Genomic DNA, 15,674 nt, shown 5'->3' with positions numbered 1-15,674 from the left:
CTCTTGTTGGTTATTTTCTGTTTTATTTTTCCAGTTTATTTTCTGTTTTATTTTCTAGTCTCTGTTCTAAAGAACAAAAATGGCTCTTACAGTCTAATACCTGATTGTGCCTTATTTTTCATTAGCTCATTAATGGAAACACAGGTCAGATTGATTACCTGACTGAAGCTCAAGTGAGTTGCTGTTGTTTAAGTCCAAATCTTCAGTACCTTGCATTCGGAGGTGAAGATGGAGCCATTCAGGTATTCAGTTCCCGTCTGCGGAAGCATTCTGAGCAGTATAGTTTTCATCTAAAATTAAGTAGACACCTGGCTTTGTAGACTTACATAGTAAATAAATCTTTCTGTGGTGTATTAGTCATTCCTCTGTTAGATTGAACATAATCTTAGAATCCCGTGGTTGCGTATTTTTCATATTGCTTTTGCTGCTCTGTCTCACACTTTTTGTCTTTTTGTGTTCCTTATTCACTGCCCAGTTGTCTTGCTCTTCCTGAATTATATTAAGCACTCTCAGAGATTTAGTTAGGCAAAGAGCATTTTCTTCTCTTCTTAGAAGCTCGGCCATATAGGGGTGTAAGTTGTTTCCATGTTGGTTCTGATCAGGTTCGTCGAGAATTTCCGCGTTGGTACCTTATATTTACTTACCTCACCAATCCTTGCTGTCCTACTTTTGGTATTAGAAGTACACCTGTTTACCACTTGAAATCCTTAATTTATCAAATAAGATTAAATAAAAATCAGGTTGAAGGAAAAAGGATAGTATAATGAAAATCATTTTGGGGAAAAAGTGATTTCATCTTGAGTGAAATTCATCACAGAAGCATATTTTCTCTAGCTACATAATAGTTCAGAAAACATGGTGGTTTTTCTCACTTTTTCTCACCTAGCTTTTTGGAATTATTTCTTAATTTGTTAATTATAGCACTAGCCACATTTATTTTACATTGGCTTCATTATGATAAGGAATTACACAAATACTCTCCAGTTGCACTTGCCCCACAAAGAGGAGACTATATATATATATTTATATTTTTTGAGTTTTTTTCCTCTTCCAGCTTTACTGAGATACAATTGACATACAGCATTCTGGTGGCTCAGTGGTAAAGAGTCTGCCTGCCAATGTAGAAGACATGGGTTCCATCTCTGGGTTGGGAAAATCCCCTGGAGAAGGAAATAGTAACCCATTCCAGTATTCTTGCCTGGGAAATCCCATGGACAGAGGAGCTTGGCGAGTTACAGTCCATGGGATCGAACAAGAGTCAGACACGACCTAGCGACTAAACAGCAATACTGTGTATGTTATCGTAAGCCGTACAGCATAATTATTTGACTTACATTGTGAAATGGTTATCACAGTAAGTTTAGTGAACATCTGCCATCTCGTGTAGTTACAGAATTAAAGAAATAGAAAATTATTTTTCCTTTTTGATGAGAACTCTTAGGATTTACTCTCAGTAACTTTCAGTTATAATATACAGCATTGTTAATCTTATTTATTATGTTGTACATTATATCCCTTGTACTTATTTAATGCTTATCTACTTTTTTGATGTGAATTTATTTGACAGCCTTTTTGACATAGTCGTTATGTTTTGAGTTATGTTCTACTTTTCTTAATCTCTGCATTTGTCATATTAATCTTTAGCCTTTTTTTTTCATTTATTTTTATTAGTTGGAGGCTAATTACTTTACAGTATTGTAGTTGTTTTTGCCATACATTGACATGAATCAGCCATGGATTTACATGTGTTCCCCATCCCGATCCCCCCTCCCGCCTCCTTCCCCATCCCATCCCTCTGGGTCTTCCCAGCGCACCAGCCCTGAGCACTTGTCTCACGCATCCTTTAGCCTTTTTAAGTCTCCTTAGTGCACTGCCTTCCTTCCAGCCCATTCATACCCTCTTCTCCTTTACCTGTCTCTCTCACCATCCTTTTTCTTTCCTTGTCTGTGTTATTTTGTAAAGAGATTGCCTTGTCTCTCATCGCGTATGTTTTTCTTTCTTCCTTCTCATCCATCTTAAATGTCATTTACTTTTTGGTGGCTGAGCTTAGACTGCCATTGTTTGATGAATTGGGTAGCTGAGTACTCAGAAGGACCACTGGTTCCCACTGCTATCTGGTTATTCCAGTGAGTGTTTTTTATTTTATTTGTGTGTGTGCATGCACAGATGTGTTTGTCTGTATTTGTGCTATTCATTTGTGTGTCTTTAGTTAAACTGAAAGCACTATGAGATGGAAATTCTGTGCCCTTCTGTAGTTTTGATTTAATATTTTCAGAGTGTGATTCAGGTGTTGCTGAATATCCTTGTATTGATTTTCTGTGGTTTTCTGCTTTGTAGATTTTAGAACTCCTGAACAACAGAATCTTCCAATCCAGGAATGGGCACAAGAGCACTGTTCGACACATCCAGTTCACAGCTGATGGAAAGACTCTTATCTCAAGCTCTGATGATTCTGCAGTTCAGGTGAGAAGGACATTGCCCTCCTAATGTGTGTAACGCTGACTTCAACAAGGGAACACTTTGGTTGTGACTCAAATCCAGCACATGTTTTAAACTTTCAGTTGACTTTGGGCTTCCTTTTAGATTATGCACGTGGGCATAGTGAAACCCATTTCTGTTTTGTATTTTTCTGTGCATGAGGCAGGCAGTTTGACTTAGAGCCCTCTACTGGGAGATTGTTTACTTTGAAAATCAAGCATTCATTTGAATTCTCCCACCTGTATTGGTGTTTGTATTTGTGTCAATATACTTTGTGCCACATTTATGTAATTTCTGTTTATTTTTCTTTACAGTAGTAAAATAGAAAGTATTTTATTTTATTTATTTATTTATTTATTTTTATTAGTTGGAGGCTAATCACTTCACAACATTTCAGTGGGTTTTGTCATACATTGATATGAATCAGCCATAGAGTTACACGTATTCCCCATCCCGATCCCCGCTCCCACCTCCCTCTCCACCCGATTCCTCTGGGTCTTCCCAGTGCACCAGGCCCGAGCACTTGTCTCATGCATCCCACCTGGGCTGGTGATCTGTTTCACCATAGATAATATACATGCTGTTCTTTCGAAATATCCCACCCTCACCTTCTCCCACAGAGTTCAAAAGTCTGTTCTGTACTTCTGTGTCTCTTTTTCTGTTTTGCATATAGGGTTATCGTTACCATCTTTCTAAATTCCATATATACGTGTTAGTATGCTGTAATGTTCTTTATCTTTCTGGCTTACTTCACTCATTGTTTCCTTTAAGAGTAAGATATTTATTATAGGGCTAAAATCCTGTGAGAAAAGAATTGTTTACCATAACTAAGGATTGTGGGTATAGAGGCCTTAAGCCTACTGTATGTTCTTTTAAAATTTATTTTTAATCAAAGTTCCAGTACATATACTTTTAAAACTCAAATAGTACTACAAGGCTCTTTAATAATAGCACACTCCCCCATTTCTCTTTCTCTTAAAGCACTGCTTTTAGCTTTTAGATTTTTTTTTGTATTTATCTTCATGCCCCCACAGCACATGCTTATAGTGTTGCTTGTTGATTTTTAGCTTTGACAATTTATCTATTGAATTTTTCATACTGAGATGAAGATTTAGCTTTTTTCTCCTCCTGCTTATTTTCAGCGTGTGCACCCACCCTATTGTCAGTCCCCCTCACCGCAACACAGTTACAAAAACATTTTGTGTAGGTCATTGGTGTCACTGTTGAGACTAGAACAAGTGTACTGTGGGTGCCTTTTCTGCCTTAGTGCGGTTCAGGAAACACTTGCCTGGTAGTGGGAAATTATTTCACCCTAAAACCTTGAAGACAATGTTCTGTTTTTTTCCAGGTTTCAGAGCTCATGTTGAGAAGTCTGAAGCCATTCTGATTCCTAATCTTTTTCTTCGGAAGGTTTTAGGATCTTCCGTTTGTCCTTAGAATTGTGAAATTTCATGATGGTATCTCTTAGTATGTTTATTTCGTCCATTGTTTTGGACTTTTGCTACCTTTCTCAGTTTGGAAACTTATGTTTTTCAATTCAGAGAGGTTTATTTGAATTATTTCTTTGACACCCCCTGCCTTCAATATACTTCTTTATTCTGTTATTATCCCTTATTCAGATATTGGATCTCTTGGACTGATCATCTGATTTTCTTTTTCTACATTTCATCTTTTTGTATACTGTGCTCTATTTCCTGGGAAGTTTCCTCAGCTTTATCTTCCATCCCTTTCTTTGAGTTTTTCCTTTGGTATATTTTTAATGCTGGAGAGCCTTTCTATTTTTATTTATTCTTTTTGAGAGTGTATGTATGCTTGTTTTGTAGATGAAATATCTTCTTCTCTGAGGGTAAATGGATATGTAAATAATGGTGGTTTAATCGCTATGCCTGACTCTGGTGACTCCATGGATGGTAGCCTGCCAGGCTCCTCTGTCCATGGAATTCTCTAAGCAAGAATACTGAAGTGGGTTGCTGTTTCCCCCTCCAGGGTTTCTTCCGACCCAGGGATCGAACCTGGGTCTCCTGCATTGCAGGCTCATTCTTTACTGACTGAACCACCAGGGAAGCCCAAATAATATATAAATGATACAATATATGTTGTATATAATTTTTCTGTCAAGATTTAATTTTCCTTCATAGTTGTTCTTCCCTCCAAGTTTTTTTTTTTTCTTTCTTTACAAATATATTTCTTTGTTTGGCTGTGCTGGTTCTTTGCTGTGACACATGGGATCTTTGATCTTAGTTGTGGCATGTGGGATCCAGTTCCCTGACTAGGGATTGAACCTAAGCTCCCTATATTTGGAGTGTGGAGTCTTAGCCACTGGCCCACCAGGGAAGTCCCAGCTTTTATTTTCTTTTTGGTTGTTTTGGCCTCTTATTTTAAAGTCTTTCCTCAGCTGTGTGGTGGTCATCCACTACCCAGAGATGGATGCTAAAATGCTGATTGGGGTGCTCTTTGTTGACTGAGACCTTCTCTGAAAGGCAATCTGGATGGAGAACTTTGTTGTCTGCGTCTTTAGGTCTGTCTTGGTCTTGTCAGATTCCTGGAGAGGAATCTCCCGTCTTCTGCCTGGAGGGTGTAAACCATGCAGACAGGCTCTTAGAGCTGAGGAGGTGGGGGAACTACAGGTGGTGCAGTGTCTTAGCGTTTAGTATACAGGCCTTCACCATTCCCCCTGTTCTCACAACTGCAGTCCCACCCTCAGCTGTCCTTGAATCCAGAGAGTCTTCTTTCTAGTTTGTTTTAGGAGTGTTATTCTGCATGACTTATTCTCTTTTTTTTTTCCCCCATAATGACTTTGTTTGGTATTCAGTAGTGACTTGTTTTCCTTTTACATGAAGTCAGTTTTCTTGAACTCTCTGAAGGAATGGGAAAGGACAGCATTTCTAGGTTCACAGCTCTGCAGTTTCTTCTTCTGTTGTTTTCCTAAAGCATTAAATATTTAGCCTTGTTCTGATGAGATCCTTTTGTTCTCTCCCCCTCCCTCATTTTCATTGAGACCTCTCCTTTCCTTTGCTGCCTTCATCCTTGTTTTGCTCACTTTGAACTCTATTCCCAACAGTTCCTCCTCATTGTAGGATTGCCCCAGTTTTTTGATGTTTATGTATTTGGCTGTACCAGGTCCTAGTTGTGGCATGCAGGATCTTTGAGTTGTGGCGTGTGGGATCTACTGGTTCCTAGACCAGGGATGGAACCCGGGCCCCCTGCATTGGGAGTGCAGAGTCCTGGCCACTGGACTACCAGTGGCCCTGTACCATAGCCAGTCTGCATTCAGTGTCTCCTGCTGTCCCCAGGGGTCCTTCGCCCTTTGCAGTGAATGGCACTTGGCGCTCTCGGGACTCTCCTGGTTTTGGGTTGTGGAGACTCCGCGCTCCTCTGCTGCGACCTGTAAAGATGCTGGCCCCGCACGGGTCTCCCGGCTCGGTTTGCCCTCACTCGTGTCCTGTGGTGTGTGATGCTGCTGCTCACTTAGCATGGTCGTCTTGTTGACGTTGCCTGTGCAGTTTTGGATTTGCTGTCCGAGTTTTGTCTGCTCTTAGGGGAGGCTTCAGGGAGCTCCCCAGACCACTGCCGTCTTCCCACGGCTCCCCATACTTCTGCTCTTAGACCTGCCCTCATTCTAACCTCTTGATGAGCTTTTAGTGACCTCAGTTCCTGAGCACTTGGGGAATTCTGTAGTGTCAGTTTTGTTGCTTTTGTCTTTCTGATGCTTTTAGGATTCTGTTTTCCTGGTTCTACAAAGCCAGTTACCATTCTCCTGCTTTACAGTCTCTGTTTTGTTATTTTCTTTCTCATTCTCTTGACTTTGTCATTTTAGTGGGGTTTTAGAAGTAAAGGAGATAAATGTGTATGTTCAACAGAAGTAAGTATATATTCTTTTATATATTTATGTACTTCCTGCATGTATTTATACTATTGGAAACTATTTTGGAAAAAAAGTCTTTTGTGTCTTTGTGAGTCCTGTATGATTGGAATGAAGTTTGCCTTTAGTACAGAGACTTACTCATTATGGGATCCCATGATAGCAGTGTATTAGCTGTGAAACTCAGTGTAATATTCACTTTTCTTCCTCTCCAGATGGCTTTGAAATGGGTAAAACTAAACTATATCTGATGAAATTCAGCTGAGACATTGTATACTGTATAGCTGCTTTGTCAAAAGCTAAAGCCATAGGCTTTATGACCTGCTTGAAGATCAGATGTTCTCAGCCAGAGGGAGAAATAATATCTACGAATATTTTTAGAATCTGAGTTAAGTTATTTTTAGAAATGAGTCGTGTTTCATCCTTTCTTTCTGCTCTACTCAGAATACTTTTTACATTTAAAATGTTTTAATGTATATACATTCACATAACAAAATTCTTGGTAGGTATGTCTAAGAATTGACTGGTTGGGTTTTTGTTTTAGTTTTTTAGTGTTTTAGTAAATAATCAATTGGAGGTTTGTCTCCCCCACCCGCCAGCTTTATTGAGGTTGAATTGACAAAATCGTAGTATGTTTAAGACATATAATGTGATGATTTGATATATGTATAGATTGTGAAATAATTACCACCATCAAGCTAATTAACAAATCTGCAAATACCTCACACAGTCACCCTTTTGGACGTTTATTTTAGTCATCTTTGTATCCCCAGTGCCTATGAGGTAGTAGGGATTTGGTAAATCTTTGTCACGCTGAACTAAAGTTATTGGCAAATTCTGAAGAATCAGCTCTCCTGATGATAGCACCTAGAGCTGTGAATATTGAGGTCTATTTTGGTAGTTTTTGATCTTTTTACCTGGATGTAAGTAAAGCCCAAGTAGTAGCTGTGTTCACCTGAGATTGAGAATATGTTGATTCTTACAGGTGTAAAAGATTCTTTCGCATTTTAAAACACTTAAATTTATGTAGCTGAAAAAATTCTAGTGTGCATACATTGCAAAAATTACAGCTAATGGTAGAGACATAGCCAAACTCAACCTTTATACATTTGACTAATGTTGGTAGAAGTTTAGCTGTTATATAAGATGATTCGATTAGCACAGGACATTTAAGCCCAACAAAAAAGTATCTTTGTCATCATTGCCTTAGTAGAAAGCATCTGCCAAAAAAAAAAAAAAAAAATCTGCTAAGGCTAGTCTCTTCACCCTCAGCGATTGTCAAATGCTTTGTTATGTCTGCTCAGGAGGGCTCTCTGACTTCGTGATGTGGAGGGTGGCAGTAAGAACTTCAGTCAGGAATGAACATTGAGTCAGACACAGCTGGGAATGGCAGTACCAGTGAACCAGGAGGAGCTGTTAATAGAAACCACTGATATTCTAGTCCACTAAAGCCCAGAAAGTTGAAGGAGGGAGCCAGAAACCTCCTATGACAATGGTCCAGGGTATTTTATGTTTAGTCACACAGGGTACCTTTTCTTCTGATATGATTTGGGGAGCCAGAAAGCTTCTGTTTCTTCCCCCTCGCCTTAGCATATCTTATTGAGCTCTTAAAATACCGAAATTCCCAATTCATTCTCCTCAGAATTACTCTCACTTCCAGCTCCTCTCCTAAGGTCCCTTGTTCTCATATGAGATAACCTTGCTTCCACGAATGGGCACTCAGAGACAGAAAAGATGGAGCTTTCTGAAAGCCGGGGCGTGATGGAGGTGGGAGGGTGGCTGCTAAAAGTGGAGGATACAGGAGTAAAGAAAGAGGGTAAGAGAGATGTAATTTCTTTTACGATTTGGCGTAAACCTGATACAAAAAGCCTCAAAGGGATTTCTACTGTTTAACCTTTACCAGTCAGAAACTAGACCCAGAATATTATTAATGTGCATACCTGAGATGGTGGCTGCTTTTTCTTTATCTTTTTATCTCTTATGTTAAAAAAAAAAAAAAAGAAAATTCTGTGGGAGACTGACTAATGGCATAAGGCCCAGAAGTCTAGCTTCAGGCTCTCTGGGCTGCTTCTTAGCATATCTTCCCAACCTTCTTTCCCCACTACTGTTCCTTCTAAATACCCTGTACTCCAGCCAGATTAAACCGTGAACAGGTCTCTGTAACCTTTTCACCTTTTCCTGCTCCTGTGTCTTAACTCAAGCATTCAGAGTGTTTGTTTGAAATGCCCTTTTCTGTTTGTGAATCCTAATTCCAGTTCATTTCTCAAGCCTACTTCGAATGCCCTGTCTCCAGCATTGCAATCTCTTCTCTTTCCCTTGTATCTGAGGAGTTATTCCTGGAGTGCCATGTGAAAAATAATCTACAGTATCACTTGTCATTTTGAAGATTGTATTGGGGGCTAGCTAAGATATCCGAAGCTCAGAAATTCCACGACCTGGTTTGAAGCTGCTCTGGTCAGTGGACTTTCCTAGGCAGCAGGACCAGTAGGATTCAGTAGTTTCAGTTGAGCTGGAATCAGGGCTTGGCCTAGCCTGTGAGGTTCAGAAATCTGTGAATATGTAATTGGGATAATTTTCTTTGGAAAATTTAATCAGATGGTGAGCTCACTGGCATGTTGTGACTTTTCTCTATCTTCTGATATAATTAACTGCTCTCCAAGCAACTGAAGGAAACAAATTTTATTTAGGAGGAAAAGTATTTTATTTTGCCCTTATTCAAGTTAATTAACTCTAGCTTTTCTCTTCTTTCTCTGTAAAATGGGGATACCATATTATTATTTGGTTCCCATCTATATTTTACTGAAGTGCCATGCAGATGAAAGACTTCGGACAAGGGAGTGCTTCTCCCCTACCCTTCTAATGGGGTATTTTCAGAAAAGGGTTATAACAGACTTACTTCTTTGCTATTCAGATATGGAATTGGCAATCAGAGGACCCTTTCTTTCTCCAAGCCCACCAGGAAACAGTGAAAGACTTTAGACTCTTGAAAAATTCAAGACTGCTTTCCTGGTCATTTGATGGAACAGTAAAGGTAATTTGTAACAGATGTTTCTTTGCTAAGAAATATATTCTACTGTTGTATTGATTATATAGTGACAGCCAAAAGTAGATGGCTGATACGTAAATTTTTAAATTTCTAAAGTAGAAATGCCTGTTTTTTGTTTACTGCAGTCATCTACATCTGCTGTGTGTCTATGAACATTTGTACTAAAAGGCTCTTAAAGAGGTTAGAACAACCAGTGTACCTAAAGCTCTTGTTTTATAGCTCTCTTCTGGCTGATTATGCTCAGCAATACAAAAATGTTCTGAAAAGTGTCAACTTCTGAGTTTTTCTTTGAAGGTATGGAATATTATTACCAGAAGACTAGAAAAAGACTTTGTGTGTCACCATGACACAGTTCTTTCTTGTGATATTTCCTCTGATGCTACTAAGTTTTCTTCTACCTCTGCTGACAAGACTGCAAAGGTAGGTCAATGGGGTGAAAGGTGCATGCTTAAAACTTGGGTGTTGGTTATGTATTCTGAGTCCAACTAATGTGTAAAATACTTCCCTGGTGGCTCAGATGGTAAAGAATCCATCTGCAGTGTAGGAGACCTGGGTTTGATTCCTGGGTTGGGAAGATCCTCTGGAGAAGGGAATGGTTATCCACTCCAGTATTCTTACCTGGCGAATTTCATAGGCACAGAAGCCTGGTGGGCTGTAGTCCATGGGTTTGCAAAGAGTTGGACATGACTGAGTGACAAATGCTAACTAATGTGTAAAAGAGAAAAATAATATTCTGTCTGGATGTTTGTCTCTTGTGAATTTTTGGAGGATGACCATTGGCATTTAGTTTGTACCAAATATGTTAAGTGAGTGACATTGAGGACTTTTGATTTCTCCTTTACTGATATATTTTTGTCTGTTAGTAATCAAAGGCAGCATCTACTGCATATTATAGGAATAAAAAGTATTGAAAGAGATTTACATTTAATTGTACACCCACAGTTAAATTTTTTGTAATCAATGTAAATTGATGCTTCTGAAAATCATATTCCAGTGAAATGATGCTGCCTGCTTGGGGACACTGATGACTCCATCCTGTTCTTTTTTCTTCATCTTTGTTAATGGCATTGCTATCTGTCCATCTTTCCAAACTATAAACCTTGGAATTGCCTGGGACTCTCCTGTCTTCTGTGTTCTATTGATTACTACTCAGTGTCTCTTGAATCCTTATTCTCTTCCTTTTCCCTACCCTAAGACCGGGCTCTCCTCTTTTATTGGTGGACCTGCCACTGGTCTGCGCCTCCTCCAGTTTATCTTCCCTGCTGCTGCCCAAGTGCCCTGTTGAAGCTCCTCTGAGACTTGATGGTTTACAAGCCCATATTCTTAGCCCATCTCTCTCTCTTTCTGCTAAATTGTTCCCTCTGTGCCAGACTACTTCTACTTCCACCTTTTTGTGCACTGTTATCTTTGGCTCAACTTGACCTTTTATCCTTTTTTATCTCAATGCATCCTGACTCATTCTTTTAGACCAGCATTTGAGGTCAATTCTTCAGTGATCACTTTCCTGGCCCTTAGGCAGGATTAGCTGCTCTGCCCTCAGTGTTCCTATTACATATTCTCATGTTAATCATTTACTTCATACCACTGTTCACTCAGCCATTTATGATTAAACTAGAAACTTTTCAAGGACAGGGACTGAATCTGGTTATCTTTGTACTACCAGTTCTTTGCTCAGTGTCTGTAACATGTTTTCAATATGTGCTTGTTAAATGGTGATGACAGAACCACCAGGGAGAATATTGGAAGGAAAAGAACAGCATCTTTCTGCCAAGATAGTATGTTGGTATAGGGATTATAGTAGGGTCATGGTGGAGAGTTCTGACAAATGTGGTCCAGTGGAGAAGGGAATGGCAAACCACTTCAGTATTCTTGCCTTGGGAACCCCATGAACAGTATGAAAAGGCAAAAAGATAGAGGACACTGAAAGTTGAACTCTCCAGGTTGGTAGGTGCCCAATACGCTAATGGAGAACAGTGGAGAAATAACTCCAGAAAGAATGAAGGGATGGAGCCAAAGCAAAAACAACACCCACTTGTGAATGGGACTGGTGATAGAAGCAAAGTCCGATGCTGTAAAGAGCAATATTGCATAGGAACCTGGAATGTTAGGTCCATGAATCAAGGCAAATTGGAAGTGGTCAAACAGGAGATGGCAAGAGTGAATGTTGACATTCTAGGAATCAGTAAACTAAAACGGACTGGAATGGGTGAATTTAACTCAGATGACTGTTGTATCTACTGCTGTGGGCAAGAATCCCTTATAAGAAATGCAGTAGCCATCATAGTCAACAAGAGTCCAAAATGCAGTACTTGGATGCAGTCACAAAAAGGGCAGAATGATCTCTGTTCATTTCCAAGGCAAACCATTCAATATCACAGTAATCCAAGTTTATGCCCTGACCAGTAATGCTGAAGAAGCTGAAGTTGAACGGTTCTATGAATGAAGACCTAAAAGACCTTCTAAAACTAACACCCAAAAAAGATGTCCTTTTCATTATAGGGGACTGGAATGCAAAAGTAGGAAGTCAGGAAACACCTGGAGTAACAGGCAAATTTGGCTTTGGAGTACAGAATGAAGCAGGGCAAAGGCTAATAGAGTTTTGCCAAGAGAACCCACGGGTCATAGCAAACACCCTCTTCCAACAACACCAGAGAAGACTCTACACATGGACATCCCCAGATGGTCAACAGTGAAATCAGATTGATTATATTCTTTGCAGTCAAAGATGGAGAAGCTCTATACAGTCAGCAGAAACAGGACTGGGAGCTGATTGTGGCTCACATCGTGAACTCCTTATTGCCAAATGCAGGCTTAAATTGAAGAAAGTAGGGAAAACCACTAAACCATTCAGATTATGACCTTCATCAAATCCATTACGATTATACAGTGGAAGTGAGAACTAGATTCAAGGAATTAGTTCTGATAGACAGAGGACCTGATGAACTATGGATGGAGTTTCGTTACATTGTACAAGAGGCAGTGATCAAGACCATCCCCAAGAAAAAGAAATGCAAAAATGCAAAATGGTTGTCTCAGGAGGCCTTACAAACAGCTTTGAAAAGAAGAGATTTGAAAGGCAAAGGAGAAAAGGAAAGATATACCCATTTGAATGCAGACTTCCAAAGAATAGCAAGGAGAGATAAGAAAGCCTTCCTCAGGGATCAGTGCAAAGAAATAGAGGAAAACAATAGAATAGGAAAGATTAGAGATCTCTTCAAGAAAATTAAAGATACCAAGGGAGCATTCATGCAAAGATGGGCACAATAAAGGACAGAAACAGTATGGACCTAACAGAAACAGAAGATATTAAGAAGAGGTGGCAAGAATACACAGAAAAACTATACAAGAAAAGGTCTTCATGACCCAGATAATCACGATGTTTGTGATCACTCACCTCGAGCCAGACATGCTGGAATGCAAAGTCAAGTGGACCTTAGGAAGCATCACTACGAACAAATCTAGTGGAGGTGATGGAATTCCAGTTGAGCTATTCCAAATCCTAAAAGATGATGCTGTGAAAGTGCTGCACTCAATATGCCAGCAAATTTGGAAAACTCAGCAGTGGCCACAGGACTAGAAAAGGTCAGTTTTCATTTCAGTCCCAAAGAAAGGCAATGCCGAAGAATGCTCAAACTACTGCAGAATTGCACTCATCTCACACACTAGTAAAGTAATGCTCAAAATTCTCCAAGCCAGGCTTCAGCAATGCGTGAACTGAGAACTTCTTGATGTCCAAGCTGGATTTAGAAAAGGCAGAGGAACCAGAGATCAAATGTGGATCATTGAAAAAGCACGAGAGTTCCAGAAAAACATCTACTTCTGCTTTATTGACTGTGCCAAAGCCTTTGACTGTGTGGATCATGACAAACTGTGGAAAATTCAAGAGATGGGAATACCAGACCACCTGACCTGCCTCTTGAGAAATCTGTATGCAGTCAGGAAGCAACAGTTAGAATTGGACATGAAACAACAGACTGGTTCCAAATCAGGAAAGGAGTACATCTCGGCTGTATATTGTCACCCTGCTTTTATTTAACTTATATGCAGAATACATCATGAGAAATGCTTGGCTGGATGAAGCACACTCTGGAATCAAGATTGCGGGGAGAAATATCAATAACCTCGGATATGCAGATCACACCACCTTTATGGCAGAAAGTGAAGAAGAACTAAAGAACCTGTTGATGCAAGTGGAAGGGGAAAGTGAAAAAGTTGGCTTAAAGCTCAACATTCAGAAAACTTAAGATGATGGCATCTGGTCCCATCACTTCATGGGAAATAGATGTGGAAACAGTGGCAGACTTTATTTTTTTGGGCTCCAGAATCACTGCAGATGGTGACTGCAGCCATGAAATCAAAGACACTTGCTCCTTGGAAGAAAAGTTATGACCAACCTAGACAGCATATTAAAAAACAGAGACATTGCCAACAAAGGTCCGTCTTGTCAAGCCTATGGTTTTTCCAGCAGTCATGTATGGATGTGAGAGTTGGACTGTAAAGAAAGCTGAGCATTGAGGAATTGATGCTTTTGAACTGTGGTGTTGGAGAAGACTTGAGAGTCCCTTGACTGCAAGGAGATCAGTCCTGAGTGTTCATTGGAAGGATTGATGTTGAAGCTGAAACTCCAATCCTTTGGCCACCTGATGCGAAGAGCTGACTTATTGGAAAAGACCCCTGATGCTGGGAAAGATTGGAGGCAGGAGGAGAAGGGGATGACAAAGGATGAGATGGTTGGATGGCATTACTGACTCAATGGAGATGAGTTTGAGTAAACTCCAGGAGTTGGTGATGGACAGGGGGGCCTGGTATGCTGCAGTCCATGGAGTCACAAAGAGTTGGACATGACTGAGTGACTGGACTGAACTGATGGGGATTAACCTAGGAATTTCAGTCTCTATTATCTCATTTAATTTTCACTCTACAGGTGCTACTATTCCCATCATACACATAAAGAAACTGAAGCCAGAGAAGCTCATGTAGTTGTCCTAGGCCAAGGAACTAATAAATTGTGGAGCCAGGACTCCACTCAAGTCTGCTTCACTCTGTAGACCAGTTTGCTGTTCTTCCTTCTGAGTCTAAAGAACTTAAGGAAACTGTGACTTTGATCCTTATGCTGAAGTTTACTTGAATAATTAAAGAGAAACTAAAATATTATCAAGGTTGCTAGTTTGCATTTGGGCCTCTCATAAAAGGTTATGAACTGCTGAATATTAGAACTTCGTATGATTGAATTTATGGCTAACTAGCCAGTAAAGAATCTGCAATGTGAGAGACCTAGGTTCAGTCCCTGGGTCTGGAAGATCCCCTAGAGAAGGGAATGGCAACCCACTCCTTTATTGCCTGGAGAAGTCCATGGATAGAGGAGCCTGGCAGGCTACAGTCTTTGGGGTTGCAGAGTCAGACCGAGCAACTAACACACACAGCACTCAAGGCAGGGTTTGTAGGTGCTTATTTCAAGATTCTTAAACAATCTGAATTGCCTTCCAGATTTGGCGTTTTGAACTCCTTTCTCCTCTTCATGAATTGAGAGGCCACAAAGGCTGTGTGCGCTGCTCTTCCTTCTCTGTGGACAGTGCCCTGTTGGCGACTGGAGACGACAATGGAGAAATCAGGGTAGGGTGTTTGCTGACGTGAAAGCACTGTTTTTCTTACTGCTGTGGCTGGTCCTCTGTACCGCATCGGGGCCCTCTGTTAATGTAACAGGGAAGCACAGGCTGTGGGGTCCTGGTTGGATGAGGCACGCTTTGTTCTGTTTCCCGTGCACGTTGTGTTCACAGCTGCACTCCACTGCAGAAAAGAATTCGTTTTAGAGTTAGAAGCGTTTCCTATGTATGTGAGAAGGCGGATGCCCTAGTTATTTGCGGTTGGCTCTCTGCTGTTAGCTTGAGAATAATGACTCATCCTAATTCTTGGATCTGAACCAAAAATTGTTTTTAGTGGCAGAATTTGAGGAGAATAATTTTTGTAAATTGTTATCTAGATTATAAATGAATTGCAATTTTGCTGTTTTCTGCACTGAAAGGTCTCTCTAGCACTGTACCCATTAAATAGTCAACATTTAGATGGGGCCTGTTGCTGTTCTCATGGGGCTATTTGCTGCTGGTTGTATTAGAAGCACTGGGTGGTTGAAAATGATTGGACATTGGGATGCTTTGGTAACCAGTATAATTAAGGAGAGTCTTTTTTTTTTTCATGAAAGAGAAATTAAAATGCAAGGAATAGGTATATAGTGCAGAAGAGTGAGACATTATGCAGTTTGCTGGAACAGAGGCATTATCAGATAGGCCT

General features: G+C 40.1%; 1 protein-coding gene across 3 annotated transcripts in view; it reads left to right on the top strand.

The window, feature by feature from the left end:
• Positions 1-15,674, top strand: part of APAF1 (apoptotic peptidase activating factor 1) — an 83,947-nt gene that overhangs the window by 57,509 nt on the left and 10,764 nt on the right. For all 3 annotated transcript variants that reach the window (XM_043881107.1, XM_043881105.1, XM_043881106.1), the window contains 5 exons: positions 126-242; positions 2,338-2,463; positions 9,252-9,371; positions 9,681-9,806; positions 14,874-14,999. In XM_043881107.1, coding sequence (XP_043737042.1) covers positions 126-242; positions 2,338-2,463; positions 9,252-9,371; positions 9,681-9,806; positions 14,874-14,999 — 615 coding nt within the window. The remainder of the gene's footprint in view (positions 1-125; positions 243-2,337; positions 2,464-9,251; positions 9,372-9,680; positions 9,807-14,873; positions 15,000-15,674) is intronic.

This window comes from Cervus elaphus, chromosome 22 (genome assembly GCF_910594005.1).
Source record: "Cervus elaphus chromosome 22, mCerEla1.1, whole genome shotgun sequence".
Classification (NCBI taxonomy): domain Eukaryota; kingdom Metazoa; phylum Chordata; class Mammalia; order Artiodactyla; family Cervidae; genus Cervus; species Cervus elaphus.
Note: the sequence above shows the minus strand (reverse complement) of the source record. Positions and strands in the feature narration are given on the sequence as shown.